Consider the following 16,403-nt stretch of genomic DNA (forward strand, 5'->3'; position numbering starts at 1 on the left):
ACATCGCTTCCAGGTTCCAAGGACACAGGATCACATAGCTGCTCAGCTTTGCCTCCAAGCTCTCCCACGTTCAGTTGCTGCCACTAATACTCTTGAGAAAGACGCATGGAAACCCTGGTCATCTGGAAGGTGTCTCTGCAGGTTCTGCTTTTCTCCCCTTAAATCAGACCAGGCTCAGGGGCCACACGGCAGTAAAGACTCATTACCACCGTGTCTCTTCCATGACAGTCACCGTGACAGTATCTCAAGGAGGCAGCTTACAATTTCCCAGGGGACAGATGAGAAAACTGAGGCTCCAAGAATATACGTAACAAACCATAATGTGCTTGAGATTAAACACTGAGAACGCCCAAGTCCTGTTCTGTCACTTACTAGAAGTGTGACTATGGATAAACCTCTTCCCTGAGCTGAGCATCACACTCTTTGATTGTCAAATCCAGAACACAGATGTCCCAACAAAGAGGTGCATGGGGGGACCAAAGTACCTGAGCGGTGGAAGAGAGACTGTGTATTTTTAATTGCTAAACAACTATAAGGTATTATATAAAAATAGAAGTGTTTCATTTTATCACCCTGTGATCACTCCAAATCCATAGAAATTGCTCCCCGAGGGAAGCTGTGCATTTTGAACCCAGAATCAGAGAACGTTTGCCATAAATAGAATCCAGTTTAAGGGGCTCACACGTGACCCCATCACTAATAATTCAGTGTAATAAGAAAGCAACGAAAGGAAGAAAAAACTCAGATGTGAAAATCCCATCTGTTCAGGTGGTGTGTCTGGCATACATGGATCTTTTAAGGATCTCTGCCCAGACTTTGCATCCCGCACTCTGGTGCAGGGGGACCCCCTCACTCCTCCTGGCTGGGCATCCCTGCAGCTCTGCACCTACCAGAGCTGTGGGATGCTCCCTCCCCTCCCACTCAGAAAAAGAAAAGACCCAAACAACACACAAAACCCAGAACTGGGGAGTCACCTGAGGTTCCCCCTGCCAACATCACAGTCAGGTGCCCAGATTCTGTGGGCTCCTCCCAGGTCTGCTGTTCCCCCTAGATCACAGGCCCTCCTCTGACCACAGACAGCCTGGCCTCGCCCCGCCCCTCTAAGCCATCCTCCGTGTGCATCCAGAGTTGTCCTTTAAAACACAAGTCTTGACTTCCGGCAAGATGGGGGCGTAGACAGACATGCTGCATCTCCCTCCACAGCTAAGAAGGAATACAACTACCTCATAACGAGAGACAACCAGGAGTTCCAGAAAATCGAGCTGCATGAAGTCCAACAAACAAAGATATAAAGAAGAAATACTCATCCAGACAGGTAGGAGGGGCGGAGCCGGGGCAGAGAGGACACAGTGTGATGGTGGCAGCAGCGGTGGCCGCGGCAGGCTGGGGGAAAGCAAAGTCACACATTTTAAAAAGTGGAGAGGGACACCTGGGGAGCATTCCCAGCTCCTGACCAGACCATGCAGCTCACGGTCCCAGGGCTGGAGAAAATTAAGCCTCATTGCTCCTGACTGTGCAGACCAGTGGGGGTTGGGGCAGAGACAGAAACTGCCAATCTCAGAAGAGTCCACTTGTTTAAAGGGCCCCCACAGTCCCAGAACATCTGCAGATACACTCACTCTGGGAACGACGGCCAGGGCAGCAGCTAGAAGGGTACCAGTCCCATACAAAGCGGGAGTTCCTGGAAAAGGGGCGAGTGCTGAGCAAGCGACATTGTTCCCTCTCGGACCCCTCCCCCACACACACAGCGCCACAACGTGGTGAAACAGGTCGCCCTGTACTGACAAGAATACCTAAGGCTCCGTTCCTTATAACGTAACAGGAGTGACAGCTCTACCTAAGACACAGAAGCAAACAAACCCAGGAGCCTGTCAGAATGAGGAGACAGAAAAGTATGGCCCAAAAGGGGGAACTGATCAGGGTTCCAGTGGGAGAATTAAGTGACAAGGAGATAGCCAGCCTAACAGAAGAGGAGACAGACAACCTAACAGATGCAGAGTTCAAAACACTGCTGATAAAGATGCTCACAGACCTGACAGATATGCTTGAGTACGGCAAACGCATAAGGGAAGAAGTGAAGGCTATGCTAAGTGAAACAAAGGAAAAGCCACACAAAACCAATGGTGAAGAGAAGGAAACTGGGGTTCAAATCAATGATGTGGAACATAAGGAAGAAAAAAACAGTCAACCAGTGCAGAATGAGGAAGCAAGAATTGAAAAAAATGAGGAGAGGCTTAGGAACCTCTGGGACAACTTTAAACATGCCAACATCCAAATCACAGGGGTGCCAGAAGGAGAAGAGGAAGAGCAAGAAACTGAAAACTTAGGTGAGAAAATAATGAAGGAAAACTCCCCATATTTGGTTAAGGAAACAGACATATAAGTCCAGGAAGCGCAGAGACTCCCAAACAAGTTAGACCCAAAGAGGCCCACAACAAGACACCTCATAATTAAAATGCCAAAGGTGAAAGATAAAGAGAGAAGCTTAAAAGTAGCAAGAGAAAAGTAGAGAATTACCTACAAAGGGGTGCCTATAAGACTCTCAGCTGATTTCTCAAAAGAAACTTTGCAGGCAAGAAGGGACTGGCAAGAAGTATTCAAGGTGATGAAAAGCAAGGAACTACAACCAAGATTACCCAGCAAAGCTACTTAGATCAGCAGTTCTCAACCTGTGGGTCGCGACCCCTTTGGGGGGTCAAATGACCCTTTCACAGGGGTCGCCTAAGATCATCAGAAAACACATATATAATTACATATTGTTTTTGTGATTAATCACTATGCTTTAATTATGTTCAATTTGTAACGATGAAAATACATCCATCAGATATTTACATTACAATTCATAACAGTAGCAAAATTATAGTTTTGAAGTAGCAACAAAAATAATTTTATGGTTGGGGGTCACCACAACATGAAGAACTGTATTACAGGGTCACGGCATTAGGAAGGTTGAGAACCACTGCTTTAGATGGAAGGGCAGATGAAGTGCTTCCCAAACAAGGTAAAGCTAAAGGAGCTCATCATCACCAAGCCATTATTATATGAAATGTCAAAGGGACTTACTTAAGAAAAAGAAGATCAAAATTATAAACATTAAAATGAAAACAAACTCACAGCTATCAACAACTGAATCTAAAAAATAAAAACAAAATTCAACTAAGCAAACCAGAATAGGAAGAGAATCATAGGTATGGGGGTCATTTGGAGGGTTACCAGCTGGGAGAGGGAGGAGGAGAAATGGGGAAATGGTGCAGAGACTAAGAGGCATAATCAGTTGGTACAAAATAGACAGGGGCAGTTAAGAATAATACAGGAAAGGGTGAAGCCAAAGAACTTACATGCACGACCCATGGACATGAACTAAGGGGGTGGGATTGCTGGGGTAAGGGGGTACTGGGCAGAAGGGATCAAAGGAGAAAAAACTGAAACTACTGTAACAACATAATCAATAAAATATACTTTAAAAAAATAACACAAGTCTTCCCCAATTAAACACCATTCCCGGGCCCCAGTGCCTACTGCGGAGCCTGACATGCAGAGTCCCCTCTCCATCCCACACCTTCATTTCAGGACCTTAACTGAGGCTACATGGGAGCACAGCCCCAGATAAACCGGATCAAAGACCAGGGACCGACGGCCCTCCTACTCTCTGCCATCTGAAGCCTCATCTGTCTCCACGTCTACCTGCCTCTGAGAGCAGGGACTGTGGCATCTGCCCTTCCTTCCCTCCGCCTCAAAAGCCTTTTCTCCTTTAATCCACTTGGAAAGCCTCTACCCAGGCGTCAAGGATTAGTTAAAATATCCCCTCCTCGGGGGAGCACATCCATGACCCACTCAGAGGCAATTTCTGCGTCTGCGCTCAGCCAGCCCAGATCTTCCCTTTCGCATGATGCTCGTCAAACTTTTACGGTCACTAGGACCGACTGTGTCATAGCATAAGCCATGTCTTAGTCATCTCTTGTCCCAAGCACCAAGCACAGTGTTCAGTGTATCGCAGTTGTTTGATTGTGGCTGCTTCGTGACGAAGGACTGAATGAATGGGCTTATGAACAAAGGAAATACACTCATTGTTCGTACTCGTGCCCCTATAGATAAAAACACCCATCACACCCAAAAAGTATAATGTGAGTTCAAGTCTTACTCTTCCAAGGCATGCAGCATGCTCCCGGGGTCCTCGGAGGACAGGATGTCTATCATCTGGTCATTCAGGGCAAGATCTTCACTCACAGCATCGGCCGAGGTGAAGGGGGAGTGCTCCACCTTGCTCTCGTGGTGCTGAACCTGTAGGAGAATTTCAGAAGCAGCGATTGAGTAGGCCTTCTCGTGAATGCCATGTGCTAGAAAAGTCAGGAGGGAAGTGGGGATCTAAAGTCAGAGAACCTGGCTGTCCACACCACCTGTCTCTATTTTCCTCATCAACAAAATGGGATCATAATTCCAATAACCCTGCACAGAGTTGTGTGGATGAAACAAAGCAACGAATGGATCATCGCAACCTGTAAAGACCTATAGAAGTATTTCACGATCACCACCACCACCACCACCATCATCATCATCACCATCATCATCACCATCACCATCACCACCATCACCAACACCAACATCATCATCACCACCACCACCACCGCCGCCACCACCACCACTGCCATCACCATCATCACCACCACCACCACCGCCATCACCATCATAACCATCATCACATCACCATCACCATTTCTACTACCAATATCACCACCATCACCACCACCATCACCATCACACCAACATCACCATCACCACCATCACCATCACCACCATCACACCAACATCACCATCATCACCATCACCACCACCACCACCACCATCATCACCATCACCACCACCACCGTCATCAACATCACCACCATCATCATCACCATCATCACCACCACCACCATCATCACCACCATCATCGCCATCACCATCATCATCACCACCACCATCACCATCATCATCATCACTGTCATCACCATAATCATCACAATCAAAATCACCATCACCATCATCACCATCATCATCACCACCATCATCATCACCACCACCATCATCATCGCCATCACCATCATCATCATCACCACCATGATCACCACCATCATCACCACCATCATCATCACCATCACCACCATCATCATCACCACCACCATCATCATCATCACCATTGTGCAGAGGAAAATTACCTCTGGCCAGATGGGCATCAACATCAAGAACCTGGCAGCTTTCTGACCAGAACACAGAATTATAAGATAGAAGTGACTAACTGGCCGGGGCCTCTTCATTCCTTCACATGTGCATTGAGTGCCTTCTAAGCTCCAGGCTCCAGACCGGGCAGTGGGGATTGTAGTAGACACCATCTTGTTCTGCCCATGTCCCCTCACCCTTGCCACTTCAGTGCCCACAAGCTCACGACCTACCAGCCAACACCTACGCTTCCTTCCCTGAAGGCTTCTGCTGGCCTTCGGAGTCCATACCTGGGAAATGTCACCCTCTCCCTTGTCCTCAACCAATAACCAGTGGGACTTGGTAGATAAATACTCCAGCCCCTTCTCTGCTCAGGTGGATAACTCTGAGGTTCACTTGACTGTCCCCAGAGTTCCCGAGCAGAACAGAGCTCCAGGTGCCCATAGGGGTAACTTGATTGGCTGCCTTCCCTTCCTACCCGCTCCCCCAGCATTCCCCATCATTCCCTGGGGTCACTTCCCAGAGACTACCTGCATGTGGGTTCTGGTCTCAGGATGTGCTTCTGGGGCAGCCAGATAGAGGCAGGAATGCGGAGATGCCGGGGCTCACAGGGAGGCCAACAGGTTGGGGTAAGTGCCGTGTGGGGTCTACAGAACCCAGCATGGGAACCCAGAGAGAAGCCCCTGACTTAGCCAGGAAGCGGCCAGTGACAACTTCCGGGGACAGACAAGGTCCCAAGCTGATGAGTCTTAAAGAACGGGTCAAAATTATGCTCACGGAAGAGCAGAGGGGCCTGAAGAAGCGTCTGGGGGGAGTCTGAACACCAAGTCACTGGGTGGAGGGGTAGCTGCGGAGTGAGGCGGGAAGTGGCAGGCGAGGTGGCCAGAGGCAGGACCACAGGGTCCTTATGAGCCACGCAAGGGAGCCCAGGCTCCCCAGAGGATGAAGCGAGTCTCCAAAGACATCCCAGCAGGCAGTGCAGAACAGAACCTGAATTAGGGCGCGGCAAGGCTCCGCGGCTGGCCACACAGGTGGGCCCTCCATTACCTAGCTAGGCTGCAGGGGTCCCTTACACTGGCCACGTGCTAGAATCACCCACGGAGCTTTGAAAAATGACTAAGGATGGGGGCACATCAGGGCACAGTCCAGTAAGAGTCTCTGCAGGGGGGCCTGGATGTGTGCATGTGTCCCCAGTTCCCCAGGGGATTCTGACCCACTGAATTGGAGGATAAACTTCAACTTCACACCCACCACCAGCCGAACGGCCCTCCAGAAGAAGACGTGCGTGGAGACTCACCTGATGTCTGCTGAGCAGGCTTCCCTTCAAGCACTGATAGCGAACCATGAAGAAAAGGGTGACCCAGGTCAGCACAAGGGACACGAGGAAGGCCACGAAGAACCCGGCCACATGCAGGCCGTGGTTTGGCAGAACCTACGGGGGACAAGAGAATGACAGGGATTCGCCTGTGGTCACACTTCACCCCTTTCAAGTTGAGTCATAACTTACTTAGAGCAGAACAGGGACATCAGCGAGACCGAGCTGGGTTGGGACCCCACGTGCCACCTACTAAGCGGCTCCCCTATGAGAAGTCCGATTTATCTATTTTTTCTTTTGTTGCCTGAGCTTTCGGCATCACAGCCAAGAAATCACTGCCAATCCCATGTCACGAAGCGCTCCCCGCGAGTTTTCTTCTAGGCGTTTTATAGTTTTAGACCTTCCACTGTACTTGATCCGTGTTGAGTTGGGGCCTGCATGTGCTGTAAGGCGGGAGCCCAGTTTTACTCTTTTGCACGTGGAAATCCAGTTTCCTCAACGTCATTTGTTGCAATGACTGTCCCGCCCCCACTGAATGGTCACTCTTGTCGAAAATCATTTGACTATACGCGCGAGGTTTTGTCTTGGGCTTCTGAGTCTATTCCACTGACCCTGTCTGTCTTTATGCCCGTACCACACGGTTCTGATGGCTGTGGCTTTGTGCTATGTTTTGAAATCAGAAAGTGTGGGACCTCCCGCTTTGTTCTTTCTTAGATTGTTTTGGCAACTTTGAGTTCCTTGAGATTCCATGTGAATATGAGGATGGGTTTTTCTATGTCTACACAAAGATGCCTTTGGGATTTTGACAGATGTGGCATCGACTCTGTGGGTCCTCACGATATGAGGTCTTCCACCCACGTACGAGGACGACTTGCCACTTACATGTGTCTTCTCCCGTTCCGCTCAGCGACGGTTTGCAGTGTTCAGTGTGCGAGTCCTTCCCCTCTCGGTTAGGCTTATCCTTAAGTGTCTTACTCTCTTTGGAAGGCAAGACGCTAACGTGTTGGCAACGGTTCTCCCTGGCGATGGGATTATGAGGTAATGTTATTTCATTTTCCCAACTCTCCCCCTCCCCCTCCCCCTCCAGTGCAGAGTGGGTGTTTCCTCAAGATGTCCACCATGGACACGTATTAAATTCCACCCACCCATCCCCTCAAAACCAGAAAATATTTGACTGAAAGGGGAAAGCACACAGAATGATTTCTCTAGAAGCGATTTCAGGGGTCATCTAGTTGAAATGCTTCCCTCTGAGCTGAAGACCCAAGCAGCCGAGGGTCAGGGGCTTGCCAGCCATCGTCCCGCAGCCTCTGGGGAGCGGCTGAGGGCGGAGACTTGTCTCCCCAGGTGACGGTGTTGGCAGAGCAAGAGCTTGAAGGCAATCACAGGCAGAGACACCCTCACTCACTAATAAGCCACCTATCAGGCGACAAGGGGGACCAGAGGGCTACTGCCCAGCGGGATTGGGGGCCCTCAGCTTCAGGGCCGCGGCCAGTTCCCAGAGCCTCTCCTGCCTGCGTTGCTCCCTCTCGCAGGAGGAAGTGAAACTCGATCATCTTTCAAGTCTCTTCCGGGGGAGAAATCTATGTTGCTGTCCACAAAGATGCATTAAGTGCCAACCAAGGCAAGAACCTCCGTGTCACCGAGTGACAAGGTTGCCCAGATGTCCCGGCGTCATCGGCTCCACCAGCATGCCTGGGTGAGGCTCAGGAATCCCAGCGGAGGAGATGCTGGTCAGCACTCGCAGGAGGTGTGGGAGGTGCCCAAGGGACAGGCAGGCCAAGAGCAGCAGGTGCGACACCAGAGCCGTGCGGAAAACGGGCCCAGGGCACCGGGAGGCAGCAGCGGTCACCCTGCCCGAGGGGTCCCGGGAGCCGGGCTTCATCCAGAACAGAAAGCCAGCAGGTCTGTGCTTTAGGGAGATCACTCCAGAGGGGATGATGGGCTGGGCGTAGGGGGGAGCAGGACCTGACAGGTAGGAGGCAGGTGCGGTCACCCCAGCCAGAGAAGGCACAGCTCCAAGTCTCCAAGTTCAACTCCAAGCCACACACCTCTGCCCACGGTGACAGGCTCCCTCCGCGGGTCTCCAGTGCGCCCACCGTCACGCTTGCATGGGAGACAGAAATCCTCGTGGCGCACATCGCTCTCTGCCGGGGCTTCTCTTCCTTCCTGCGCTACCGGCGCTTTCTCTCTGTTAAAGGCATTGGTCCTTTTATCTGTAGGTTACAGATGTTTTCCCAAGGTCGTCACTTAGCCTTGCTTCATGCTGTGTGTAAATGTCAGGTTTCCAACTGCCGGTGTACCCACGTCCACGGTTTTCCTCCACGGGCTCCGTCACATCATATCATATTCACCCGCACTCCCCTTACACCACCGGCTTTGTGTGGGTAGGTATTAACCTGGTGAGGAAACTCATCCTTCGTTTTCTCCCAAAAGGTCCAGTCAGTCAAAATGAGCGGTGATACTCTTTTCCCAGTGCTGGGAAATACCATTTTATGACGCATGTATGCGTGGATATTCTAGCTCGTTCCACGGGTCTGCCTTTCCCTGTAAAAGTTGAATATTGACCTAATGTGGCTTTAGAATTTTTTAGTATTTATGAGGATGAATCCTCCTACCTTACTCTTCATTTTCAATTTTTTTCATCTAGTTTCATAAATTGATATTTTCAGGTGAAAGCTCCGATGGCTTTCCCACATCTCTCCCTCCAAACCCACCAGAGTTCTCGCTGGTGACGTCACAATTGCTCTCGACGTCCATCTCTGGCTTCGAACCGAGGTTCCTGCTCTCCCATGTGAGGCATGGCGCCCAGCCCCTCCCTGGGTACGTGGGGCCAACACAACAAGCTGCAGCGACATGTCCCAGCACGCCATGTCCCGCACCCTGTGGTGTGACGTTTTTTCCTTTTAAAGAGACTCTATCTAGGACATGTCAGTTTCACCCTCGGGAAAGTAACAGGAGTTGAAGGACATGATGAGGTCTCTTCCAAGAGACGCAGGATCCCAGGGCACGCAATGGGTCCCTGTGTGTCTTCACTTTGTATTTTTTGACTGCCTGGTGAAAAGGCCCAGCAGCCTCTGTCCTCACTGCCGAGCCCCGCCCACTGCCACTGTCACACTTCCCGCGTGTGAGGACGTTCTCCTCGCAGGTGCCCACGTCAACCCTGCCAGAACACGCCCCGCCTCACCTCACGTGTGTCGCAGCGGTGCCAGGCACCGAGGCCGCGGTTCCCGTCCACCGACAGACTGGCGTGGCCTGAAGTCAGATTTCCAGCTGCTCAGTTTAGCACATCCCTCCTCTCTCTGACAAAACCCTTCCTTTAAAGGCCAACGGAAATCTTCCCTCCTCCAGGAAGCCTGCCATGCAGCCCACCCACAGCTCTTTTCCTCCCGACAGTATCCACAGTGCGTACGACCTGTGTTTCACCACCTCACAAATTCAGTCACCGCCGTGTGCATCTTCAGGCCTCTGTTTTCCTCATTGACTGTCTCAGCGTGGCGGGTGGGGTTAGCGGGTGGTGGGCGATCTCAGACTCCTGCTGCCCAAGGCTCCACGACGCCCCAGCATCTCGCCTGGGCCTGACTCACACACTTGCGGCACCCGCATGGCCCCCATGGGTATCCGACCTTGAGACTCTATCCATACCATCCATCTGCGATGATCACAGCTCAGTGCAGGGGCTGACGCCTGCCCGTGCCACACAGCGGTAACCCTGGTGACGGCAGCTGACGCAGCGGGGCACTCACAAAGGCCAGCGCCGTGCGGAGCGCTGCGCACACGGCCACGCGTTCCCATGGATAAGCGCCTTATGGAGGGGGCGCCCAGGCAGGTAAGTCACATGCACAGGTTCACATACAATCAGTGGAGGGACAGGGCTTCAAAGCCAGGCCTTCGGGGCCAAGAGCATGCTGTCCCCACAACACTTCAGGGCCACCACGCACGGAGGCCATGACTTCCCACTCACAGCCCGAGGCCTCCTGGCTCCGCCCCCTCGCTCCACTGCCACGCCTGTGCCCGTGGGTCTGCAGCCCGAAGGGACACCCGCGCCTGCTGCCCCTGAGGCCCTGGTGGGCTGGAGGCAGCCCTGAGACCTGCGTGACCCATCTCACGCCCGAGGAGACCTTCTGGGGCCTGGAGGGAGGCTCATAAATACTGACCAAACCAACGTCCTCTGACTTTTATTACAATCACACAACGACCTGCCGCCTCCTCCCCTGAGAAGTAATCACCACCATTGGTGACAATCCGCCCCGTCAGGCATGTCCCCCTGTGCAGTGCCACCCACAGGGTAGGACGCCGTGGGGGACGCAAGGACAAGTCAGGCACGCGCACCGCCGGGAGCTCACGGACCAGCCGGGGACCTGTCTGCACCTGCCCCCCAGACCTCAGCCTCGTGGGCCCCCGCAGGCGTCCGGGCCACCCCCCCCACCCCCCCCCCCCCGGGCAGGACCTTGGCTCCCTGGGAGGCCGTACGCCCCCCCACGGCCAGGCAGCAGGGCTCTGGGGCGCATGTGCCTGGGTTGGACCCCGGCCCGAACGCCTACGAGCCACGCCGAGCTGTGCGCACCCCGCGGGCCCAGGCTGCGCGCCTCGGACAGCCCGCGCGTGAGGCCGGCCCCGGGCTGCGCCAGGGAACGCAGTTCCGCACAGGGGCCCGCCTTTCCCTGATAAGGAAGTGCCTACTGCTGTGCCAATGAGCAGGTATACGCCACGCGCCTGCTCCCTTCTGGGGGCCTGGAACCTCGGGATGCGCTGGGCACAGGGGCCCATGTGGCCGGCCCCCAGTACACACCCTGGCGCTGGGTCCCTGACAAGCTCCCCTGGTGGACAACAACCCAGGCGGTGATCCAACTCAGTGCTGGAGGAACTGAGCATGTCACGGGCCCGCCCGCCAGACTCCGCCCTCGCGCCCCTGCCCTTGGCCGACTCTCCTTGGCAGACTTTCCCCGTGACATCTCAGCCATGAGTGGGACTACACGTGCCGCCTGCGAGTCCTCCCAGTGAGGCGTTGAACCTGGGGGTGCTCATGGGAACCCTGATACACGAGCCATGTGACCTTGAGCAAATTACATGACCTAAGTGTGCCTTGGTTTCCCTAACAATGAAACAGGGACAATTTAAAAATAGAATCCATTTCCTGAGGTTGTGAAGATGCCCCGATTCACATATGTAAATTGCTCAGAAAGCCTGGCACACAGTAGGTGCTTAAGAAATGCACAGTGTGGCTACAAGGCGGAGGAACAACGGGACCCCATGAGGGAGGGCGTGTGAGCAGTCAGTGATGGAACGGATGAACGGGAATGGGAACAGACGGAGCAGAGAGACCTCCCCAGGGACTGGAGCTCCAGAAGGTTCTCAAAGGCAAAGCCCGGTCCCCAGCTGGCCTGGCCACAAACACTTCAGGGCGCGTGTGAGGGCGGCTGGACAGAAGCACAGATGGAGGGGTCATTCCAGAAACTAACCACACGGTCCGACTCCTGGAGCCCCCAGCCAGGTGTGGGCCAGCAGCAGGCCCCTCCCTGGGCTCTGAGAACAAGAGACCCCACCCCACAGGCATAAAAAGACCCCAGGGCATAAGGGGGTGTCCACATTGGATATTTCCTCTTACCTTTACCTTTTCTTCTGCCGTGATGGTGAAAAGGGCTTTTAGCTGTGTTCTGTTCTAGAAAAAAAAAAAAAAAAAAAAGGACGTTTTGGTCAACAGGTTTTGGAGTCTGACATGTGAAATCGCGTTTGGCATATTTCCCACCCTCTGTGCCTGGAGCTATAAGGGGCCCATGACTGTTGGGGGGTCGGAGCTTGTGGGCGTCTTAAAATGGGGAAAGGTCAGAACTGCCAAGCCCCCTCTCCCCCAAAGGCTTGTGTGACGTCCTGGCACTGGTTTTCCTAATTGAGAAGAGCACCAGCAGCACATGGCCTTCCAGTGACATGTCTGGCGCTGGGGTCAGGCCAGACCAGAGCCGAGAGCCAGACGGCCCAGCTCCTCACCGGGTTCCCCTGTCTGCAAACTACTCTCCCTCCGCCCCTCCTCCCCTACGTCCCTCCGTCCCTCCGTCCCTCTGCCCCATCTTCTGACACCCAAGGTCCAAGCAGACGGGAGCTTCCAGGGCACCGCAGAGCTGGTCTTCGTCTGTGCGAAATGCGCGTCCTCACCCTTACCACAAAGACTCCAGGGCTTGAGAAACACGTTTTCGGTCCAAGAGTGGAGTCAGAAAACACGGGCGCCCGGGTCCCGGCTCTCCCGCAGGGTCGGCAGACACTCCCGGCCCCGTGGGCTTCTGAGGGGCTCACGCTGGTCTCTGACGGCCACCTCGGCTCCCATTTTTACTCTGATTCACTCAGTTTCCATCCTCTGAAAGCTGGGAGTATTTCTTCTGGGCCAGCTTATCTCTGTTTTATTCTTCTCTGCCCTCCACTCCTGACTTTGTACTTAATTCTTTTCTGAGGCATTTGTCTTTTCTGACAGTTTTATTCTACTTTCTTATATCCGGTCCTTCCCTTCGGGGCTCTTCCATCTGATTTAATTTTATCTGGGACTTCTCTCCTATTGCAGTAGCAACGCTGTGCACAGACCCGTCCGCCTCGGGGTGCGAGGAGCCAGCAGCAGGGGGTCTGAGTCTGACGCTGTCACCGGACCTGGGCAGTCCCATCTGGGCCTCACTGTACACACCTTTTAATAGTACTTTCTCCGGGGGCTGAAGTCAGAACTAACTGACCAAAGTAACTAGCGCTCAAGCTGCCGGAGGAAAGGATGGAACTGCCTCCTCCCGCGTCCCCAGGGTATACACAGCGCCTGGCAGGGGCCACACAACCCCCGCGTTCACTGCCGATGGGGACTGATGAAAAGGTGAATGAAAAATGAAGACATACATCGGAATGGTGGTACGGCCTGCATTGTGTCCCCTCAAAATCCACGTGTTGGCGCCCGACCCCCAGGATGACGGACCGTGGCTGTTTAGAGATGGGGTCTTTACAGAGGCCACAAGGTGAAATGAGGCCATGAGGGTGCGCTCACATCTGCTGTGACCACTGTCCTTATAGGAGGAGGCGGTGAGGACACAGAGGGACGACCACGTGAAGACGCAGTGAGTTAGCCACCAGGAGTGGCTCAGAAGGAAGCCACCCTGCAGGCACCTTGACCTTGAACTTCCAGCCTCCGGAGTGACAGGGAATGAGTCTCCGCTGTTTTTCAGCCACTGACTCTGTGGTGCTTTGTCCCGGCAGCTCCAGCAGGCCACGAGACACCAACATCCAGCATCAGTTCTCTTTATACCAACCCTGCGCCATGCCCACAAGGGCTAAGGAGTTACTCAAGGTCTCAATGAGCTGCTAAGGGCCCCAGGTTCATGGTAAGGTGTGTGAGATGCCAGGGCCCATGCACCTAACCAGAATGTGGTATCACTGAAGGAAGACGGGAGGGAGGGAAGGAAGGAGGGAAGGAGACTGGGAGGGAGGGACAGATCCCAGGCCCTCACAGTCGGTGTTTCTAGAACAACTCCGCTGGGCAGCGACGAGACAGAAAACCAGAGTAGCAAGGCCATACGCACCGGTGACGAGCTCTGAAAGCTGAGCTGCGCAGGCAGCATCAGGGTCTCTCCGCGCCCAGCGTCTCCGGCCTCGAGTGACACTGTGTAGCTGACAGAGAAGGAGTCTCCGACTGCCCAGAAAGAAGGCACACGGGAGTCACAACAGGGGCCTCTGCCATGCGGCCATCCCGGTGACAGACAATACCGACTGCCGCTCAGACACCTCCAGGCAGCAGGGTCTGTGTGCATAGCAAGCAGCACGTGACCAGGACCTGGAGGGGCAGTGAAGGTCACCGGGGGCTCACGTAAGGTCCCCAACCTCATGATCTCTAGTTGGCCCTCAATCACTTCATTACAAAAATCGGCTGTTCCTACGGAAGGGCGAGCTTCCCAGGGAAGAAGCCAGCATGGGAAACGCCTGCTCTCAGGAGGCGACTCTGCCATTGGAGGGGACACACTCCATCAAAGCCTGGGGTCTACGGTCAGGTTCTGGAGAGGAACCCCCAGGGAGACTGGGGTCTGAAGGTTTTGCCCGACACCGCGATCCTGCAGCACCGCTTCCGGAGGTGAGACGTGCAGGCGGAAGCCTGCCATCTGCAGGGGGCAGGGGGTCAAGGCTGCTGTGACCACTAACGGGTTCCGGGCATCTCATGGGGACGGAGGCAGTTTGTAACCTAAAACCTGCTCTTTGTGACAGCTGCCTCGGAGCCTCAGCCACGGCCTGGGGGCTGGGGACGCAGCTGACCTGTCCAGGGACTGAGACCGGCACGTTGTCTGAATTGGGTGATTCTGGGGCTGAGCTTGTGATAGGATTAAAAAAAAAAAAAAAAAAAGAAACAGCTTTGAGATAAAATTTACCTACCATTCAATTCACCTGTTTTCGTATATCGAGTTGTAAAACCATCACCACAATCTAATTGTAGGACATTCCATCACCTTAAAAAAAGCCTTGTGCCCAAAGAGAGTCACTCCCATTGCCCCGCCCCCCCCCCCCAGCCCTCACCACTAATCCACTTTCTTTGGGACAAATCTGCCGTTTGGGGTCAGCTCACAGGAATGGAACCGTACTATATGTGCTCACTGAGCGTATGTTTTGGGGGGCATACCTGCGCTGGAGCGTGGACCAGTACTTCACTCCTGCTCAGTGCCGAGTAATACAGCATTCCTTCACTTATTGGGGGTATTACGTTCTAGACACTGCCCCCCACCCCACCGCGGTAGGTGAGAATCCGCGATGTGGGAACCTGACAATTCTTTTAGTATTTATAAATATTTTAAGGCTTTATAAACCCTTCCCACACACTTATAAACCGTTCCCAGTTCCTTATTAACCTTTCCCACTCCCTTATTAACCTTTTCCACACTTTTATAAACACTATTATGTTCTTAAACATATTCTACACTCTTAAACCTACGTAACTTCAACAACATACATATAAAGTACCGCAAACTCCCACGACAGTGAAAAATTTGCGATAAATAATTAAATATAATATTTTTAAAAATCCCGCAATACAGCGAGGCCGCGGTAAGTGAACCACAATACAGAGAGGGACGGCTGTATTCCATTGTGTGGCTACACCACACTTTCTTCTGTGTCCTTGAACTTTTGACTTTGTAAAACATGAAAACTTGACATTCACTAATTCAGCTTCTGCAGCTGAAAGGACCCCACTCCCTTCAGACATCACCAATGTCTCGGGGGGCCCGGACAGAACAGCATATTGGGAAGCTGGTTTGAGGAAGTCTAAGTTAATTTAAGAATTCTGGACGTCTAAAAATTTACAAGGGCTAAAATCTTGGTCTCAGATTCTAATTCCTTTTAGCCTTGAACATATTTGAATTTCAATTTGTAGAAGATTCATTCCTGAGGTTTTCATTTCTCCCTGAGAATGTGCAAAAGGGACATGCTGGCAGGTCACTGTTGGAGGATTTCATGCGCAATAAACCCCAGTTGTCCTTTAATCCCATTGCAAACCCGTGATTTATAATACCTTGTTGCATAGCACGACTGGAGATGATTTGAATGGGGATTAGAATTAGGGAGAATTTCCAGCCTTGGAGAGAGTTCATTTCAATCACGTAACACTCTAAATCATTTCCAAAGCCTTTACCAGGCAGGACAAAAGGACTCTCCACTTACCAGCATTCCCAGAAGGACATACGGGGGCCAAGGACAGGTGGTTTAGGGGAGCAGGGCCGTCCTGAGCCCTGGCCAACAGCTGATCCCCTTCCTCAGAGGACCAGCCACCACCCTTCAGGTCAATCAGAAGCCCCGTGGATTTGAAGACTAAGCCCATCAAGGGAAATACACACCCCCCGACTTGAAACCAGGGTGTCCCCTCCCTGGGTAGGGCACCTCCTCTGAC

General features: G+C 52.9%; 1 protein-coding gene across 3 annotated transcripts in view; it reads right to left on the reverse strand.

Moving 5' to 3' along the window:
* Positions 1-16,403, reverse strand: part of EVC2 (EvC ciliary complex subunit 2) — a 63,493-nt gene that overhangs the window by 42,974 nt on the left and 4,116 nt on the right. For 2 of the 3 annotated variants that reach the window (XM_090267093.1, XM_090267091.1), the window contains exons 4-7: positions 14,056-14,165; positions 12,117-12,170; positions 6,494-6,628; positions 4,142-4,281 (exon numbers count right to left, since the gene is read on the reverse strand). In XM_090267093.1, the coding sequence (XP_090123219.1) occupies positions 4,142-4,281; positions 6,494-6,628; positions 12,117-12,170; positions 14,056-14,165 (439 nt within the window). The remainder of the gene's footprint in view (positions 1-4,141; positions 4,282-6,493; positions 6,629-12,116; positions 12,171-14,055; positions 14,166-16,403) is intronic. The other variant, XM_090267092.1, reaches the window with a different exon arrangement.

Source organism: Furipterus horrens, unplaced genomic scaffold, assembly GCF_987537825.1.
Source record: "Furipterus horrens unplaced genomic scaffold, mFurHor1.1.pri manual_scaffold_2, whole genome shotgun sequence".
Classification (NCBI taxonomy): domain Eukaryota; kingdom Metazoa; phylum Chordata; class Mammalia; order Chiroptera; family Furipteridae; genus Furipterus; species Furipterus horrens.